Below are 20,201 nucleotides of genomic sequence, written 5' to 3'. Positions count from 1 at the left end.
TAACATTCCCATGCCATGCTAGAGGTCCGATCGGGTCTTCTCCCAAATAGCAGGGGTGTCGTAGCCGTTTAGCGAGCAAAACAGCAGCAGTATAACGTCCTTTGAAGCCCAGATTGGTGGCTTTCTTCGTCAATGTAAAGCGAAAGTAGCTGTATGTTTACTCTTATATACACACACAGTCATTTCAGCATTCTTGCAAGCAGCAATGTTATGCGTGCCAATGCACACATCAAATTATACTTATCTAATGTGGAAATGGTACATAATTGTTATGTCATCAGCTTTGTCTTCGCCAGCCACACGAATTCGCTGAAGCCGGAGTTTTAAAAAATCTTCACCCTGGCCGTTTTCCAAAAGCTCAGTTTTTAAGGACAAAAATCTCCATATGCGTGTGGATGAGAGGCCAACACGCAGAGAAAAATATGCGGTTTTAAAATATCTGTATTTGTGTGGACAAGGCCTCTGGAAGCTGTTTTAATAAAAATACCGTTTCAGGTCACCCAAAACGCCGTTCCCATGTGGATGAGGGGAATGAAATTATAAAGTACTTTGACCTGAAAACATTTCCAAGTGGATAGTCCCTCAGTTGTCATTATAAGTTGATGTTTACATTGTAAATTTTCACTGGTACAGGAGTGATAGATGTAGCAGATACTGGCACACAAGCCTAGAGCGGCCTCTTGCAGCTGTCAGTATGAAAGAAAACCATATTAGTCGCTCCGGAGTACAAGTCGCAGGACAAGCCAAACCATGAAAAAAAAGTGTGACTTAAAGTCCGGAAAATACGGTAATTGGCTTGTGCTGAGGGTATTCCACCACTTTCACATTCAAATAATGTGTCTCATTTCCCTGCCCAATACTGTTAGTTCTAATAACGTTTCTATTTGAAGGAGTTCAGTGACATAACCTGAACGTATTTCCAAATAAGAGGGACTGGGCAACTCAACTTGAGCCATTTGCTGCTTTTCGGAGATCTCTAAAAGCAATTTGGTGGCTGGCCAAGTTCCCACTTGATTTGCATGCCAAATTATTACTGTTTTGGAATTAATGAATGATTTACCTTCAATGCCTGGCTTTTGCTTGTTCTACTACAACAGAGCTTTATTACCTGAAAACATCTGAACTCAAAAATAGGTCAAATGTTCCCTTTTTGTCAGGACATGTCCGAAGCTGACTGCAGATTAGTCAAGGCCTCTTTAAAAACAATGAATTGAGAACATACTGAAGGATTCCTGAAGGATGATTTCTTAAAGCAAAGAGTCGGATAGATAAAGGGAAGAATGAACATAAATGAGTTTCTGTTGTTGGATGAAAACTCTATTTTTGCTGTCCACTTTTCTCTTCTTAGATAGCACCATGTGTATTTATTTTTTTGTTGTCTCTGGCTCACTCGTCTCTGACCTGTCTCCTGTATCGGTTTCTCATCTTTCATCGTATAGCTCACTTGTTCTTCCGTGTTACTCGCTTCTCTTCTCTTTCGTCTGTCTCAGGAAGTAGAGCAGGTTGTCTAGACACAGGCAAGTTAGGACACTTACCGTTGCGGTGTCCTTGGGCAAGACACTTCACCCCCAGTGCCGCCCACACTGGTGTATAAATGTGAATTAATGTTTAGTGGTGTCTCAGAGAGGCCATTAGAACAAATTGGCAGCCACGTTTCAGTCAGCCTACCCCAGGGCAGCTGTGGATACAGATGTAGATTACCACCACCAGTGTGTGGAGCAAATGAATAGGGGGTTTCACTGTGAAGCACTTGAGGTATCTTGAAAGGCGCTATACAAATCCAGCCCATTGTTGTTATTTAGAGTCGCAGTGTTAATGCACAGATTTGATTGGCTGAGAAGTATCATGTGGGTTGGCTTAAATCACAATCGCACATTTTTCAAATGCTGTCTTTTCAACTGTTTTAAAGAGCAGCATTTCTTTTACAATGACTTACTGCGAAAACACACCATTTTGCGCTCTTCCGTTTGTATTTACTTTGCCGAGTAAATGTCTCGGCCAGTGTTGACTGTCGGGAGGAAGGCTTTGCATCTCGATGTGTAATTTTTTCCCAGGTGTGAAAACTGGGTCAGGTGGATATATTTGAGGTGTGCAAGTTAGTTTTGTTGCCTGTGATGTTGCGACTACTTTTGAAAAAAATCGGGATACTGGCTCCTTCATGTTGATGGCCGCCGCTTACTCATTATTAATAGTCCAATCTTTTTCCCTCTTAAATTCTACTATGTTACCTTGCAATGCTTCTCAGGAAGCTCCACTCTTTTGCTGTGTGTATGCTAGTGGCCTCGGCTCCTCGCACAGAGACAGATTGACTGTATGACTGACAAGAGGTCTCACACTGTTTGCCATTGTTCTATGAATCATCTAGGTGCTGAATCAATGCGCAGAGTGAAATCTCTTCCTGCCTGTTTAGTAAAACAGACACGCATGCACATGCCAATATCTGGAGGCTGCATATTTGTGCATATTTGTTATCATCATTATATTTGTCCAAACAAATGTAAATGTGGTTGTACCAGACATTACAATGGAGCAAAAAACTGAAGAAACAAGGGTGGTCTAATAATTTTTTCCATGACTATATATGATTAAAGTTATTGTACTTCACTCCGAAATACCATCATGTCCTCACTTTAGCCAGAAAGTTATACCAGCACTTTATGAAAAAGCTCAAAGTCATGTCGTCAATGAGCTATCACGTGTCCGCTATTTCGCTTACGACAGATGGTTGGACTTCACGTGCAACAGAGAGCTATTTAACTGTCACTGTCCATTACATTTCACCACAATGTATAAACTATTTTTTAAATACAACTGTTTACTTTATTATTTTTCTATTTAAAAAAACTCACAGTCTGAAATATCACCCAAATGGGTCGCTTTTATTTATTTTTAAAAAAACTTCTGTTTGTATTTTTTTAAAATGAAAGTATTTAAAGTCATTTTTTCCTGCCTTTTTTTTGTACCAAAAATTAACCAAACTGAGAAACTGAGCCGAACGGAAATTACATTTCAGTGTACCGTTACACCCCTAACAAACATGTGTACTGTTCTGAACTGAACCGTGTGGTGTGATAAAGGAAATACTTTTTAAAAGAGTTTGACGTTATGCTTTAATATTACATCAGTAGTTTCGCAAGAAACTTTGGCACACGTCTTAAAATATTGAAACCTTTAGACTCGTGCGGCAGCATCTTGTGGGATAATATGAAATGTCCATCCCTCCTCTCCCAACTGTATGTCAACAAGAATAAAAATCCAGCCTGCATCTGCATGGAGCTTCTCCACTTGCTGGAGCTGTGCAGCATGCTCATGGCATTGTTTCTAATTCTATACTAAGACAGTTGCATAACCTCAGTTGTGCAGCACCCAGAAACGACGGACTTGTATCCATAATTTACCCTTGTGCCACATCGAATGTAAGAGAAAGCGAAGGAGATTGGTTCTTCTTATGGCATAATGCCATAATTATTGACATAATTTTTCAAACTAAAACCTGATCTGCACGCTTTGATTCTTGAAATAAAGGTAGTAATTGCTAGGGGTGGGAATCTCTGGCCACCTCACAATTTGATGCGTTTATGATCCATAGGCCTGTGATACAATGATAAAACGATTATCGCTGCATCTTTTTTTGGTGATCAATAGTTTGTCAATTTTTTCATGCATAATTTCTTTTCTATATATAATTTCTTTTTACTCAGTTACATCTACCAACATATTTCTCATTGCACAGAACCAGCAGGAAAAGTAAAGTGCACCAGTAGCAGCATGTATAAAATTAACAAACTTTAGCATATTTTGAGTAACCAACATAAAAAAATCTAACATTATTCACAAATAATAGACTTCTTAATTCAAACTAAAATCCTGAGCATAGAATCTCTGACAAAATCATATTTTTGATGTATAGCAAAGTCAAAAACAAGTTTTTTACAAAATATAGATTTCTGTACCAGCGGTTCTCATACTAATGCATAATGATGCTTGCAGACATCAGTATATTATCAATAACCAAAAAAACTAGGCTACCCTTATTCACAATTGCAGTGTCATTGAAACAACGTTGCAATGTGACGTCGTATCTGGGTTCCAAAGTGTGCAGCAAAACACGAAAGCCCTGCTTCTCAACAACCGAATACGCCGACAAATTCTTCGCAATCGAAGTTGCGATTGACTTTGTGATTCCCTTTGCCTTTTCCGAGTTGGGTGGAAAGTTAGTTATTATCTGCTCGATCTTTCTCTGGTCGACAGCAAGTTCAGCTGGCTGTTTTTCCTCCTGGTTCGGGTGGAAACATGCTATGTGGTTTCTCATATTTGTCATGTTCCCAAAATATTTTAAGCTTGTATGACAAAGATTGCATATTGTCTGGCTCTTGTGCAACTTTTTTTTACCCCCATCTACGTGAAAGCCAAAGTGTTTCCAGACGCTCGCTTTAAATCAGGGGTCTCAAACTCAATTTCAATGGAGACCGCTGGAGGTAGAGTCTGGGTGAGGCTGGGCCGCATCAAGTATTGGGAGTAGGGCTGGGAATCTCAGGGTACCTCACGATACGATACAATTCACAATACATGGCCCACAATAATGCTAAAGGGCCACCCCTCCCACGGTCCATGTGATAACACCACTGTTAGTTCAGTGTTGGTGTTTACTTGCCCCTGTAAGTATGTAAGTCACACTGAGCTTGCCCGGATGTTGCGGTCTGCAGTTACATTACCCTTTGATGTGCAGTTGCGGGCCTCAAGAAATGTTTTGGTGGGCCACAAATGGCCCACGGGCTGCGAGTTTGAGACCCCTGCTTTAAATCCAGCGGGTGCGGGTCAGAGTTTACGCTCAGCCATTATGGTAGCGTCTAACACTTAGGTGCACCAACATGAACTGTCCGGGTGGCACTTCTGCTTATGAATCGATTAATAATCGTCAATGTCCGCATCGCGATGCATCTAAGAATCCATTATTTCCCCCACCCTTATTAATTACACTGTTACCTTTCATTCATATATTTGTTAACTTATCTGCATGTAACTGCCTGTCTACACTTCTGTATCTTCTTGTGATCGGTAGATACTGTATTAGTGAATTTTAGGTCTTTAGGGCCTAACCAATTACTTGATGAATCAAAACAGCAAGCTTCAGATTAATCGACTAAGGAAATAATTTTTAGCTGCAGCCTGAAAATAAGAATGATTAACTAATAAACTTAAAACAAAATAGTATGGCATATTTTTCATTTTTTATAGCTTTCAGACAAACCAAATGGTACAAATAACTTTAAAGCTGTTGAGATAATTGAAAAACTTTTAATCACTGTGGTTGTTGTTATTTTGTCCTCTGCATTAATGTCTTTATGGCCGTCACAGACATTTGTTGATGTATTTAATGATGTAAATTCTGTATAACAAGGTAAGAGTATTTTGCACTTTTCCCTAGCAGAACAAATCTGTTGAGCACGTAAGGGCATTTAGATCAACAATACTATCTGCCCTAATGGCTGGGCAGCACAAAAAAAAGAATAAAGAAAAACTTTTCATCACTTCTTTTTGTCAAAGTTCAGGGTGGCACACCCGAAAATGTGCATGGGACTTTTATTGTAAAGTTAAGACATAATAGCAGTAAACAGGATACTTGGACCCCAACTGACCTTTATGCCAGAGTGAAAATATTTGTCGAGCTCTTTCAAATATTGATTAAAAAATTGCTTTTTTTCTTTAAAGTAGGGTTGTCAAAGTAACTAATTAGGTAACTAATAGGTAACTAATTTATTTAATTAATTACATTAACACCACAGCAGATGGAGTCACACAGTCTGCCACACTTTAATAACTTTATTCTGACCTGAACACATCAACAACAGTGCAATTCCAACACCATATATGTTTCTCCAACTCACAAACACGTCTCCAGTCCGCTCGCCCGGGCAACGACATTTCCTCATTGTCCCTACATGACTGCGAGATGCATTCATGGACACTCCAAACAACACAAAGCTCTTTATTATGCGAGTATGTGTGTTCTAAATAAACAGAAATGCAAAGAAAAACAATAAGCGGATATTCTTATCACTCACTAACGCAACTCTTACAGCGGAAGTGCAATTTGCTGCATTTAAGTATGCTCAGAAAATTTATCTACACTCTAAACATGTGATTTTAACTTAAGTTATGTGGTGTCTTTGAACGTAACCCTTCATGGCTCATAATAACTTCATTAAAGTGTGATTGTGCTGCTATTAAATACACTAGCGTTGGGCAAATACATTTTCAGACATGTGTGCTATCTTTTAAACTTTCAGCTCATTTGGAGCTGCTAATACATACAAATATATACATACAGTATTTGTGTCCTGTCATTTATCTTCCTCTTCATAAAATACAACAAAAAAGGGCATATTTCACACATAATGGCAAATGTGATTAATCATGATTAATTAATTTGAAAACTGTGATTTAATTTGATTAAAATGTTTAATCATTTGACAGCCCTAGTTTTAATACATTGTTCCAAAATCCAAAATATGCAGCACAGCCACGTTAAAATACTTTGAAATTACCTTTTTTGAAGGTTATTTGTCATTGACCTTTGTTTACTTTTCTTTGTAATTGAACATTTCTAAGAAAATGCAGGCTGAACAAATAGATGATTTCTCAACCGTTTGTCACTAATTTGTCTATATTATGTTTAGACTTAATTATGAAGTGCAGCTTGAAGGCAAAAATATATTTCTTTCTCCTCCAGGTCCTCGATGGGCCTCATGGAATCTCGGGGTGTTCATGTGCATCCGCTGTGCTGGCATCCACCGCAACCTGGGTGTCCACATCTCAAGGGTCAAATCTGTCAATCTGGACCAGTGGACCTCAGAGCAGATCCAGGTGCACACAAAGTTTCACATTTTAAACACATCTACCGCCAAGGGATGAAATGGTATGCGGTCGATAAGCCGCACTAACATTTCAGATGGTAATTGTAGCAAGTGTAATTATGACATTTACCGTCATACCATACCGTTTTGTCTGAGGGTCTGGTGTGCAATCAAAAGTGGTCAGCCAACTGCACAACCAAAGCAAGAGGTCAGAAGCATGTGTGTGTTACTGTACTACACCATTTATTTTCTACATTGAAAATAGTGAAAGCAAATCAATTGATGATTAAGACAATTTGCTGGGTCAGAGGAGAACCTCTCTCTCTCTCTTGCTGAATGTTAATTGCAGCTCTTAATGACTAATTGATTCCAGGTGGCTGATTATCCCGATTTCAACTTCTGCTATCACCACCACATACAGTGGGGGAAATAATTGTTTGATCCCTGCAGATTTAGTAAGTTTACCCCAATACAGACATGAACAGCTGATAATTATATGGTAGGTATACTTTAACAGAGGGAGGCAGAATATCAACAAGTAAATCCAGAAAATATTAAGTAATTAAGATTATCCGTTATTTTGTGTTTGACTGAAGTCTTTGATGCCCTACCAACCAGCAAGAATTCTGATGTCCACAGAATGGTTATGTGCCATTAATGCAGACTAATTAGTCCTGTCCCTTGAACTAGAAACTTTGTGTGAAAGAGACCACTGTTGGTGCGATAATTCAAAAAATGGAAGAAATACAATAAAAGTCTGTTGACCTCTGTCTGGATCTCCATGTAAGACTTCACCTTGTGGAGTAAGGTTGTGAAAATATTAAGGGATTAGCCCAAAATTACACAGGAGGAACTTGTTCATGATCTCAAGGGAGCTAGGACCACGGTCACCAAGGAAACACGAGTGTGGTAACACCCTTTGCTGTAATGGATTGAGGTGCTACAATGCCAGCAAAGGTACCCCTTCTCAAAAATAAAAAAGAATGTAGGGCCTGTTTGCTAGTGAACACCTGAATGATTCAGAAAAGGCTTTGGAGAATGTGATGTAGTCAGATGACACCAAAATTGAATAATGACCCTATGAACACCATGCACACTGTCAAACATAGAGTTGGAAACATTCTGATTTGGGTAGGTTTCTCTGCTGAGAGTAAAAGAAGACCGTAGTGAGGTGCTGATGAATGCGCAACGTGGCCATGCACCATGGAATCTTGAAGGAAAACTTCCTGGTCTCTTCCAGAACACTGATAACGGATGGTGGATGTGTCTTCCATTATATGACAACATAATGTAGTGGCGCTTCAAGAAGAACTACATTGAGACTCACAATAGGCTTAGGTCAGGAGGTGTCCAAAGTGTGGCCCGGCAGCCATTTGCAGCCCGTGGCTGCTTTTTCATTGGTCAGCGACATTGGGGGCATCACATCCCCATCACATCCCCATGTTTCTGGAACTGATTAATTGGATTTACTTTATTTCTTATGAGAAAAATGTGTTTGGTTAGAGTACGTTTTGGTCGGACGCATTAATGATAGTAACCAAGGTTCCTCCGTACAAATGAATTTATAACCTTTTATTTTATGTTTTTTTTCTCTATGTTAAAATAAACATACCATAAAAATGATGTACTGTTCATGGCATTGTATGGGGGTAAACTTACAAAATCAGCAGGGGATGAAATATTACGTCCCCCACTGCATATCACTCTCCTTTTAATTTGGCCTTGACACTGTGTGCAATATGTGCATGAAAAATAGTTGAATTAAATGAATGGGACATGTAATAAAACACATACAATTTTTCCCTTTATTCATCCTAAAAATAATAATTAATTCTGCTTTTTTCCTCTCAGAGTATAGTGGACATGGGTAACAGTCGGGCCAAGCAGCTGTACGAAGCCCATCTACCAGAAAACTTCAGTCGGCCACAGACCGACCAGTATCCTTTTAATGAAACCAGCATGTTTTTTTTTACATGGTTTTTATTCACATCATAAAGACAAGTGTTCACAGTGCAGGCAGATTAAAAAGTTATGTCAAAGCATTAATGCACTGCTTTCCAGATATAGTATACAGTATATCATAATCACTTAGTTTTTTCCCTTTTCGCACGATGAGACAGCAGACCGAAATAAATCTCCAAGTTTGTTATGCCACTCTAATATGCTATCTTGTACAGTATATCTATCTGGCGGGCCATTGGTGCATGGTCATCATTTGTAGCTCTTTTGAAGTCCATTAGTCATACTGATCGTGCTCATGCAGTTCTACAGGCTGAAAACAGTTTATAACACATCTGGGATTAGAGAGAAATATTTAATGTGTGTGTGGGCCCTTCAATAAGTACTTCTGTCTTTATTCTCAACATATTGGTTTCTTTGGGTATCTGAAGGATAAATGCAAATGATTGATGACGCATCACCAACCTTTGTGATACACATTTTATATATATATATATACTGTATATACAGTATATGTATATATATATATATATATATATATATATATATATACTGTATATACAGTATATATATATATACAGTATATAACTTAAATGCAGCATATGGGCCAATCAACATTTTCTGCATAATTTAAAACTAAGAACCTAATGGATTGTTTTGGTGTTTATATAAACTAATGTTTTAGTAATAGTGTAAAAGTGTATATACATACCAACAAAGCAAAGGGACCATTTGGCAAGAACATTTGCTGAAGGCACTGTTGCTTGGCATTGGAACTCAAAGCTCTCAGTAGACACACATACATTGCCAGAGGGTCTGGAAAAATAAATCAATTTCAAATCCAGTGCCTCTTTCTTGGGAAAACAGTGGCTACACGCCAATGCCTTTAACCTTCAATGTCATGAAATCACTGGAGAGGATTGGAATTAAGGAGCTACACTTTGCAGGGAGGGAGGACCAATTTTCTACAATAATTCCAATGCTTATCTATGCTTAGAAAAGTCTGACTTAAATCAGATGGATTTTATTTAGATTTGTTGCTTTTGTTATCAATTCAGTTCATCCACATACTGTATATACATAAGACTTTTGAGATGCTCTAATCGTTACCACCTACAAGAGAAGGGCGACCGTGGATGGAGTGGAAACCACCAGGCAATGTCACTAGATTGTCCTGAACTGACTGAAAAATATTTCAGAAGAAGTTCTCCCTGAATGTCAGTGTGGATTTCAGGCTGGCCATTTCACTGCTGACATGATATTCACTCTACGGCAGCTCCAAGAGAAGGCAGCAGAACACCACCAACCTTTTTATGTTGTCTTTGTTGACTTCACAAAGGCATTTGACACTCTGGAAGGTCCTTGAAATCTATGGATGCCCTGATGAGCTTGTTGACATCATCAAGCAGTTTTACTATGGAATGAAAGCACAAGTCTCAGTCGGCTGTGAACACAGTGATGCCTTTGTGGTGAACCATGGCGTGAAGCAAAGGTGTGTACTGGCACCAACTCTGTTTCCTGCCCACACGAAAACACAGGAAATGTGCATCACAGAACTACTCTATGCTGATGACGCCGCCCTTGTGGCCAGTAATGCAGTTGATCTGCAGGAGACAGTGGATCGTTTCACCTTGGCAGCTGACATGTTTGGTCTAAAGATCAACATGTTCAAGACGGAGCTGTTCTACCAGCCTCCTCCAATGTCCACCCAACTGCGAGAAATGTTTACGGTCCATGATGAACCACTGAAGACAACTGAATCTGTCGATTTGGAAGTGAAAAGGAGCATCCAGTTTGCCACAAAGGCCTGTGGGGAGAGACTTTGGAGTTGTCATGACAACATCATGAAAACTGTAAAGTGAAAGTTTACTCAGCTGCAGTTCTTCCTTGCCTGCTCTATTCCATTGAGTGTGCCTTTCTTTATTGGAGACACATCAAGACTCCAGCAAGTGGCAAGACCGTACCCCAGATGTTGAGATACTCTGTGGTGCGCTCATGGTCAGTGTTGAACCCCAAATAACTGTATCACAGCTTCTCTGGACAGGGCATGCATTTCAGATGGCCATCAGCAGACTGCTAAAAGCTGTGTTCTACTCTGAACTGAGCCAAGGAATAAGGAGCTACGGAGGACAAAAACTGTGTTTCAAAGCTGTCTCAAAACACATATGAAGAGAACTAGCATCCAAAGATACCTGGGAGGAAGTGGCACTCCAGAGAGCCAAATGGCAAGGACTCTTGAGGAAAGCCACGTCAGCTGTAGAACAGCAGCGCCAGCAAGAATATCAGTGTGTGCATGACCGACAAAACTCAGCAGCAACTCTATGCGTTTCCCAATGCAGCAACTGTCACCGTTACTGCAGATCCTGAGCTGGTCTGATTGCCCATACGAGAGCCTGCATGCTAAACTGAAAACACGAGTCATCTTGGGCAACTAAGGACAGCCATATACAGGTACATGTGTTGCTTTAGAAAATGTCAAGTGGCCCTTGCATCCTTTCATTTTTCTGTATGTGGCCCTGGGTGGAAAAGGTTTGGACACCCTAGTTATACACTACAATACACTGCTCAAAAAAATAAAGATAACACATAAACAACACAATGTAACTCCAAGTTAATCACACTTCTGTGAAATCAAACTGTCCACTTAGGCAGCAACACAGATTCACAATCAATTTCACATGCTGTTGTGCAAATGGAATAGACAACAGGTTGACAGCAGGACACCCCCAATAAATAAATAAATACAAATAATAAATAAAAACATTTTTGTGTGATTTTGTTGTTGTCAGCACATTCAACTATGTAAAGAACAAAGTATTTAATAATGTTTAATTCATTCAGATCTAGGGTGTGTTATTTTAGTGTTCCCTTTATTTTTTTTTGAGCAGTATACAATATTTGTAGCATTGTCGTTAAAGTCCATCACACATAAAAATCCTAAAAAGGTTGTACTTATCAAGGTAACATGACATTACTCGGTGTTGAGTAACTATATTGATAAGTATAATATAGAGTATAATACTGAGATTTATAAAACTGAGATTTTCAGTCCTTAACTTACATTGTCAGGGCTGTGGAGGTATTCATACGGGACAAGTATGAGAGGAAAAAATACTATGACAAGGAGGCTCTGCCTACAGCCCTGGTGAGTATCAGAAACACGTCTACTTTATTTGAAGATTGGAATAGAAGGACCATCATCTGAGGCCAATCCATGTTACACTAGAAAGGCTTTTTTAAATGCAAAACAACTATTTTTGACAAGAGTGGTACCACATAAAATACACACATATATAACCAAAAATGTATAACCAATTATAAAAATCCATTCACTACCATCACTTCGACGTTAGTTGAGAGTCCATATGAAGTAGTGTTCATAGTTGTGGCCGATATTGACAGATACAATCCCTCTACTTGACACTGAGATCATTTTCGCTCACAAGCCACTTACTGACTTTTATTTGCCAAGGACTCATGGTTGACTTGCAGCTTCCTCTCACTCTTCCAAGCTATAAAAATTTATCTTTTTATAGGCACAGACCTCCTCTGAACCTGGAAAACTGTGTTGAACACTGTTTGCCCGGAATAAACATGTGCAGCTCATGTCAGAAGTTTATATGCACTCATAATAATAATAATAATTATAATAATGAGTAGAGACAAGAGTATGCGGTCGTGAAAATATGAGTTTTGAGTCTGGATATAAAGATGGGGAGTGAGTCAATATTTTGAATGTCAGTTGTTAATGAGTTCCAGAGTTGGGAGCAGAGCGGCTGAAAGCTCTGCTCCCCATTGTGCTGAGGTGGGCAGAGGGCACAGTGAGGTGAAGGGAGGATGAGTATCCGAGGGAGCGAGCTGGAGTGGCAATGGGGAGGTCAGTCAGGTACGCAGGGCTGAGGTGGTGTATGGCCTTGACGGAATGTAGGAGGAGTTTGTAGTCTATTCTCTGCTTGACCGGGAGCTAGTGAAGTTGCTGTAGGATGGGGGTGATGTGATGAAATGAGGCGGTTCTGGTTCAAATCCAGGCAGCAGAGTGCTGGACTAGTTGAAGTTTATGGAGGGACATCTGGGGAAGACCAAAAAGGAGTGAGTTGCAGTAAATAATGCGGGAAGTAACCAGGCTATGGATCAGGATAGAGGCAGCATGGACAGTAAGGGAAGGGCGGAGACGATGATTATGGCTAAGGTGAAAGTAATCAGATTGACTGATGTTGTGGGATTTATATGATAGTTCACTGTCCAGGTTGACACCCAGACTCTTTACCTGAGGGGGAGACTGAAGAGCTCTCGATGGTGAGGGTGAAACTATTGACTTTGGAAAGTAATAATTTTGACAGTTTTGTTACTGTTGAATTTGAGAAAGTTTGTGGTGAACCTGGATATGATTTCAGACCGGAGGTGAGGGAGAAGAGATGGAGTATGGACTTTGGTGTAGTGGAGAGGTAGAGCTGGGTGTCATCAGCAGAGCAGTAGAAATGGATATTGAATCTGCGGAAGATGTTTTCAAGGGGGAGAAGGTAGATGATGAAAAGAAGGGGGCCCAGGACAGAGCCCTGAAGCACACCTGGAGTGAAAGTGGAGAGGTTGGACTTGAAGGACTTGAGCTGTATGAACTGAGTGCGGCCTGTGAAATATGAGTGAAATCAGTCTGGGGGTGTGTGGGTGAGACCAATGGATGTCTATTGAGGAGGATGGGTTGTGAAATGGTGTCAAAGGCAGCACTCAGATTAATAAGGTTGAGGATGGAGACTAAGCTAGAGTCTGCAGCAGTGAGAAGGTCATTGGTGATTTTAAGGAGGGCCGTTTCCGTGCTGTGACATGGGAGGAAAACAGACTGGAAAGGTTTGTCGAGGGAGTTTTGGGTGGTGACGAGTTGAAGTTGGGAGGTGACAGTTTTTTTCTATAATTTTAGAAATGAAGGGACGGTTAGAAATAGGATGAAGACTATCTTGAGAATGAATGCTATACTGTGGTTCCTTGACGATTTATTGGAACTGTTCTTTTCCTTGGGTGGAATGATTATACAAAATACACATTCAAATACTTTTAACAACAAGAACTGAGTATGGGTTAGGGGGCGGATTTAAAAAAACAAAAACTACAACTAACTAACACCTTCCATGTTCCAATCATTTTTTTTTTTTTAAACATTGAACAATACTTGTGAAACAGTGCAAACTTGTTGTTTTAACTGCACATTAGATGTAGTTCTTCCAAATAAATAAATGAGACGTTAAGAAAATTGCTGCCCAAACTACTAAATTAGATCATTTTCTTTAGTAATTTATTTTTCACATTTTTAAAAAATAACACAACTTGCCAAAAGTAGGATTCAAACATCCAGGATAAATTACTGAGCTGAGTTCAACCAATCCAAAACAAGAGCGTCTAGGCTTTATTGGTTGCGTAAAGCCCAAGCCAGCATGAGCAGACACGAATTCACCAAGACAGGTGAGACCAATCCTGCATTACTGCACGCATGCGGCTTCCTTAAATAGACCCCACCATCGATCACAGATTCACTGATTCACCATGGCAATGAGAGTGGAATCCTTTCCCCGTTGGAAGCATAAATCCTCAAAGAGGCTTACGAGGAGGTAAAAGAGCAAATGAAAAAGAGAGGCAACACCGCCAGTGTCATAAAACAAAGAGAGAAAGCGAGTAGAGGCGGTCTGCAGTACTTTGTGCATAAGTAGTGCACAAATACACAATCAGTGCTCCACTGAAACCATCATAATTACAATCAACATCACCCTTACTCGCTCGTAGCTTCAACAGCTTAAATACTTCCGGTTTCCCCTAGAGCGCTAACGCTTCTGGGTAATGGAGTATGCACTGACATTTACCAACACAATTAACATCTCCGAAAATGTGGTCGTACTCTGATTAGGAATAATCTGTTGAAAGTGTGGGTGAAATTGACTTAAGATGTGAGTGAATTTGTGTAAATGTAACTCCATCAGACTGTTTAATAAGTCTTTTGTTTTGTAGATGTGTATTTGTGTTTCTATGGTGTATTTTACATACAGTATGTGGGAGACTGTAAATTATCTAATAATTATCTATGATTACAACATAATCTAAAATCACTTATATGCAATGATTGAAATGATCACATGTTTAAATAATGACAGTCGGTGTAGATTGAATGTGATAACAACGTGTAGTGGGCAGTGGAGGATATTGGTTTCCATTTATGGTGATGGTAAGGGATGTAAGGGTGACAGGATATCACGCACAGTGCTCTTATTTGGAAGGCCAGATGTGTGTTATGTGTGTGTGGAAAAGGTCTTTTGACTGTTGCCAGAGAGATGAGTTTTGTACATGAATAAACGTGCCTCCTGCAGCCGTGGCCCCTATCCTTTATTTACACCAAACTTCCATCAGGGGGCATCTTGGAACCCCCGGTGACTTTGCCAACAGCGGGCCGCTCCTTGACTGTCTGCTAGCTTTAGCCTTAGCTCAATTGCTAGTTGTCAGTCTGGCAGAGAAAAAGGCGACAGTGGCTGTCTTTCAGACCTTTGCAGAGGTAGATAAGATCAGTGGATACAATACCCCATATGATACCCACATCAATCGTGCATGCTTAGTACAGGTTGAATTTATTTTGAATTTACACAGAGTCCAAATTATATACACAGGCTAAAATACAGTGGAACCGCAGAGGCCCCAATGAACAAGTTTTCCGGTTAATGTAAAAAAAAAAAAAAGAAAAAAATACAGATTTTTGCCTTGGATTGCATACATTTTCTGGTTAGCTACAGTATGACTGGCATCTTGTCATGTTACTAAGACACTGCTTGAGTCACTTTTATTTATGTATTTTTATTACAAAACGTCCTTGTCATAGATAGATGTTTTTATCTATATAGATAATATAGATAATAGATGTCATTATCTTGACATCTATTGTTTAGAAATTGCTCCAAAAGACTTTCCCAACATGTGTAAAGCTACAATTCTCCTTCTTACATCCTTTCCCATTGTTCTGAGTATTGGTCGATCCAAGGAGTGCTGTCAAACAAAGACTATTATGCTTACAAAGAGACACTATCAACTACAGTCAATCATCATCGCCAACGACAAGTTAATAGAGCTTTGCCTTGTCAAGTTAAAATACATTCTGGAACTTTTAGCACCACTAATTAGATGTATAGGTGTATGTATATATTTGATATTCTAACCCAGAGAGAAGATAAAAAAAATAAAGTCTAAATTTTGTACCCAATTCTTGTTTGTAATCATCAAATCATTGACAATTGAGGATGCTGTATAATCATTCCAGCTTGGAAAAAAATGTCAAATTAAATCTTGAAATTTTCAACAGTCGTGAAATTTTCCACACTTCTATATTTCTGCACATTGAAAGTAATAAAGTCTTCTTCAAACCTTGTTGTTTTTTTAAGCAACATTATTGGTGAATGTAGCACACCCAGATGCTTGTTTGATGTTGTAAACATGACAGGTTATGCCCCAATATTCCAGGCTCAAAAATTATATATAAATAAATGTGTAAGTGGCCTACATACCTTTTATCCCGGTTCCCCGTGCGCACAGTGCCGAGATTGGAACATACCAATATAATGTGCAACAGTGGTTGCGTTTTCAGGCTGGTACAAAACGCGCAAGACAGTTGTTGAATTTATGTGGACAGATTTTTTTTCAAACTTCACTCGATGGACATTTTTTTTACTTTGGAGTGGAGGAAATGTGCATTTTTGAGAATATCCGTTTTCATGTCCATTCATTCCTGCTTGAATATTTCTACTTTCTGTCTGTGAGGCTGTGGGTTTATCCTGACTGCTGATGAGATGAGCCAGGAAACGGGGCGGAGAGACTGTTTCGGATGTGTGGTTGTTTGTTTCAATAAAGTGATTGATCAACCACTTTCTTGTCATTCTCTGTCTGAGTTTGACAAATATGCTTTAAAGATTCAAAATAAATAACGCGTTGAAGCCCATGATGAGTTCATGTCAACTTCTAACTGGAATTGCAGTGCTGCAGCTACATAAATACAAAATGGATTTAATTAAAGAAGAGTATAACATTTTCACAGCTTTATTCTTATCGTGTCTTTATTAGAGCTCTCTGTATATTTTTCTCATGTGTTCTGATTTGTCTCCTTCATCCCGTTCTTTGATTTCTCTGTTTTTCTCAAATTTTTCTCTCCATCTCTGGTTTCTTATGCTTTCTCTTAAGCACAGCCAGCAGCCAGATTGTGATCAAAGTGCTGTTTGTCAGACCCACACATGAGACCAGTTTATATATATAAATTAATTATTAAAAACAAGTTATTTTAATAATTTTAGTCTTCAGACGAAGAGAGGCTGAGGAGAGCTAGCTAATAGTGAAGAATTCCAAATCCCTCCTGTGCTCATTGAAAAGCTGTTTTGTCCAAACGGTGTGGATCTGACATTGACATACAGTGGTGTGAAAAAGTGTTTGCTCCCTTTCAGATTTCTTATTTTTTGCATGTTTGTCACACGTAAATGTTTCCGATCATCAAACAAATTTAAATATTACTCAGTGACAACACAACTGAACTTAAAGTGCAGTTTTTAAATGAAACTTTTTATTATTAAGGGAGGAAACATAAAACAAACCTACATGGCTCTGGGTGAAAAAGTGATTTCTCCCCCTGTTAAAATACTACTTAACTGAGATTAATTGAGATTTTTTAGTCTAGAAAAGGCTATAAAGCCATTTCTAAAGCTTGAGGACTCCAGCGAACCACAGTAAGAGCCATTATCCACAAATGGTGAAAACATGGTACAGTGGTGAACCTTCCCAGGAGTGGCTGGCTAACCAAAATTACCCCAAGAGCACAGTGATGACTCATACAAAAGACCACACAAGACCCCACAACAACATCCAAAGAACTGCAGGCCTCACTTGCTTCAGTTTAGGTCAGTGTTCATAAAGCCAAAGTAAGAAAGACACTGGGCAAAAACCACCTTGCATGGCAGAGTTACAAGACGAAAAACACTGCTGAACAGAAAGAACATTAAAGCTGTTCTCAATTTTGCCACAAAACATCTTGATGATCCCCAAGATCTTTGGGAAAATACTCTGTGGTCTGACGAGACAAAAGTTGAACTTTTTGAAAGGTGTGTGTCCTATTGCATCTAGTGTAAAAGTAACGCCACATTTCAGAAAAAGAACATCATACCAACAGTAAAATATGGTGGTGGTAGTGTGATGGTCTAGGGCTGTTTTGCAGCTTCAGGACCTGGAAGATTATATATAGGAGATTATATATATAGATTATATACAGTATAGGAGATTGCAATAGATAGACAGTAAATTGATTACTCAAAATGTTTTTTGTCTCACTCACATTTCTTCTTTTTGCTTTTCAAAGCTCTACTTAGAACCAATTCTTGCAGTTTTTCAGCTGGTCTTAACACTTTGATCAGGATTGTATTGCCTAAAGCCAAAATGCATTGGATTTAGGGGCTGTCTCCATTAGTTGGTGAGCCACTACGTTTTTGACTACCTTAGATACTGTCAGGGCATTGAATCCATCGCAGCTGGACTGTTCAGGTTGTCTTCGTACCTGATCAACTGAACAGTCCACTTGCCATGGATTCAATGCCCTGAGAATACAATGATCTGGATGAATGAGTGAATATTCACAGGGACTACCTTAGGTAATACTGGTAGGATCATAATTGGTCCGTAATTGGCAGTTCAGCTTGGTTGCCTCTGTTATACAATGGTATTAGATCTATTTATTAAGTGAGTAGTTGGTCCACATAAGGTGGTAGCGTTTCTTTTAATTGTACAATAATCCAGCCCATAAATGTTTTGTGACTGAGTATTTTAGTGCTTTTCAAATTTGAAGGCATCTGTCCATGAAAATATTGACTCATTTGGCCTTAAAATGTCACAAATGTCATAAATCACTAAATGTGTTGCCACAGGGATACATGGGGCTTTTTGCAGCCATACAATATAAATACTGAATAAACCGAAATGTGCCATCACAGCCACAAACCATAAGCTTAATTTTCAAGTGTCAGTTTCCCTCACAGGATCAGTGAAGTCTATCAGATCTGACCAGATAAACTGCAGAGGAAACGAACAATGCAGGTTTGAAGCACCCTTGCTTTGAAAGACCGAAAGGCTGCCTTGAGCGGGATGCTAATGTTGTGTTGAAGCGATGAGTGGCTGGGGTCATTGCAAGTTTAGTCTGAGAAGACATTTTCTGAAAGAAACATACTGACTCATTAATGCCAGTCAGATATGTGCTTTAATGTCAGTTGTTTTTTTTAATGCATCCAACAATTAACATTTCTGGTATTAAACAACAAATTCTTTCTTGCCTTAAATTCCCATATGAATATATACAGTATATGTGTATCCAAAATGTAAAGTATTTGTACGCAGGCAAGCGTTGTGTTCACTGTGGGTTGCATAATCGCATCTATTCTAAAGCCCATGTCACATTAAAACCTAATTTTGCCATCATTGAGTGTGACGGGAATGTTCACGCTGCAACTTGCTCGCCCATTGTAATGACATTCACCCCATGTTGAACAATATATACAGTACATTGTTATTCTATGCAATGCATTTAGGTACTGTATTGTGTTTCACAGGGAGACTGACTTTGTTCCTCTTTGGTCCACGAGACATTATTTTTACATATGTTTTGCCCTTCCGTATAATGATTTCATTAGTTGACATTATGCTAAGGCCAGTTTAAGCAATTATTTAGCTGCACTTTACTTCTGTCAGTTCTTTGTGTATAAACTAGAGCATAGATTCCTCTTAGGCTGGGCTCGACAGTGTTAATATTTTGTTCACATATGCAAATTATAAAATGTGCAAGTTACAAAAAAAGACCAGTGCTGGGATGTGTTTGCGTTTGGGCTGCCTGTTGACAATGTAACGTGAACATTATAACATTCACTGTAATGCCGCAGAGTAGCATACCAGCGTAATGTTACTGCTAAAGGTTTTAATAAAATAGGTTACAATACAAAAGCTAAATCACACAGTGCAGCACCGGCCAATTACCCGCTAGTTTCACTTAAAAAAAGAGCTAACGCTAAATAACCGATGTAGTTACATGTTCTAGCGCTTCCACAATGACACAGAATGGCTGTAGAGTGCAGACCAAGAATGTCCAAACATTTTCCGCTGAGGGCCATACACTGAATAATGACAGGATGCAAGTCCACTTTGATGTTTTTGTAAACCAACCCATGCAGACATGTTAAGAAGTTATATACATTAAAAAAACTGCATTTCAGCTTTGCGATATAGGTGAATGCTTCTAAAATGGCATTTTACCCTATAGTATTACAAGTTTATTCTCTTAGAATTGAGACTTTTTTCTTATTCAATTAGAACTTTTTTCTCAATGAATTTACTTTA

At 39.1% G+C, this 20,201-nt stretch overlaps 1 protein-coding gene across 4 annotated transcripts in view; it reads left to right on the top strand.

The window, feature by feature from the left end:
* The window catches only part of LOC129194384 (stromal membrane-associated protein 1-like), a 131,089-nt gene that overhangs the window by 30,474 nt on the left and 80,414 nt on the right, over positions 1–20,201 (top strand). For all 4 annotated transcript variants that reach the window (XM_054799588.1, XM_054799587.1, XM_054799586.1 and 1 more), the window contains 3 exons: positions 6,734–6,867; positions 8,709–8,794; positions 11,886–11,961. In XM_054799588.1, coding sequence (XP_054655563.1) covers positions 6,734–6,867; positions 8,709–8,794; positions 11,886–11,961 — 296 coding nt within the window. The remainder of the gene's footprint in view (positions 1–6,733; positions 6,868–8,708; positions 8,795–11,885; positions 11,962–20,201) is intronic.

The sequence above is a fragment of the Dunckerocampus dactyliophorus genome, chromosome 14 (assembly GCF_027744805.1).
Source record: "Dunckerocampus dactyliophorus isolate RoL2022-P2 chromosome 14, RoL_Ddac_1.1, whole genome shotgun sequence".
Taxonomy (NCBI): domain Eukaryota; kingdom Metazoa; phylum Chordata; class Actinopteri; order Syngnathiformes; family Syngnathidae; genus Dunckerocampus; species Dunckerocampus dactyliophorus.
Note: the sequence above shows the minus strand (reverse complement) of the source record. Positions and strands in the feature narration are given on the sequence as shown.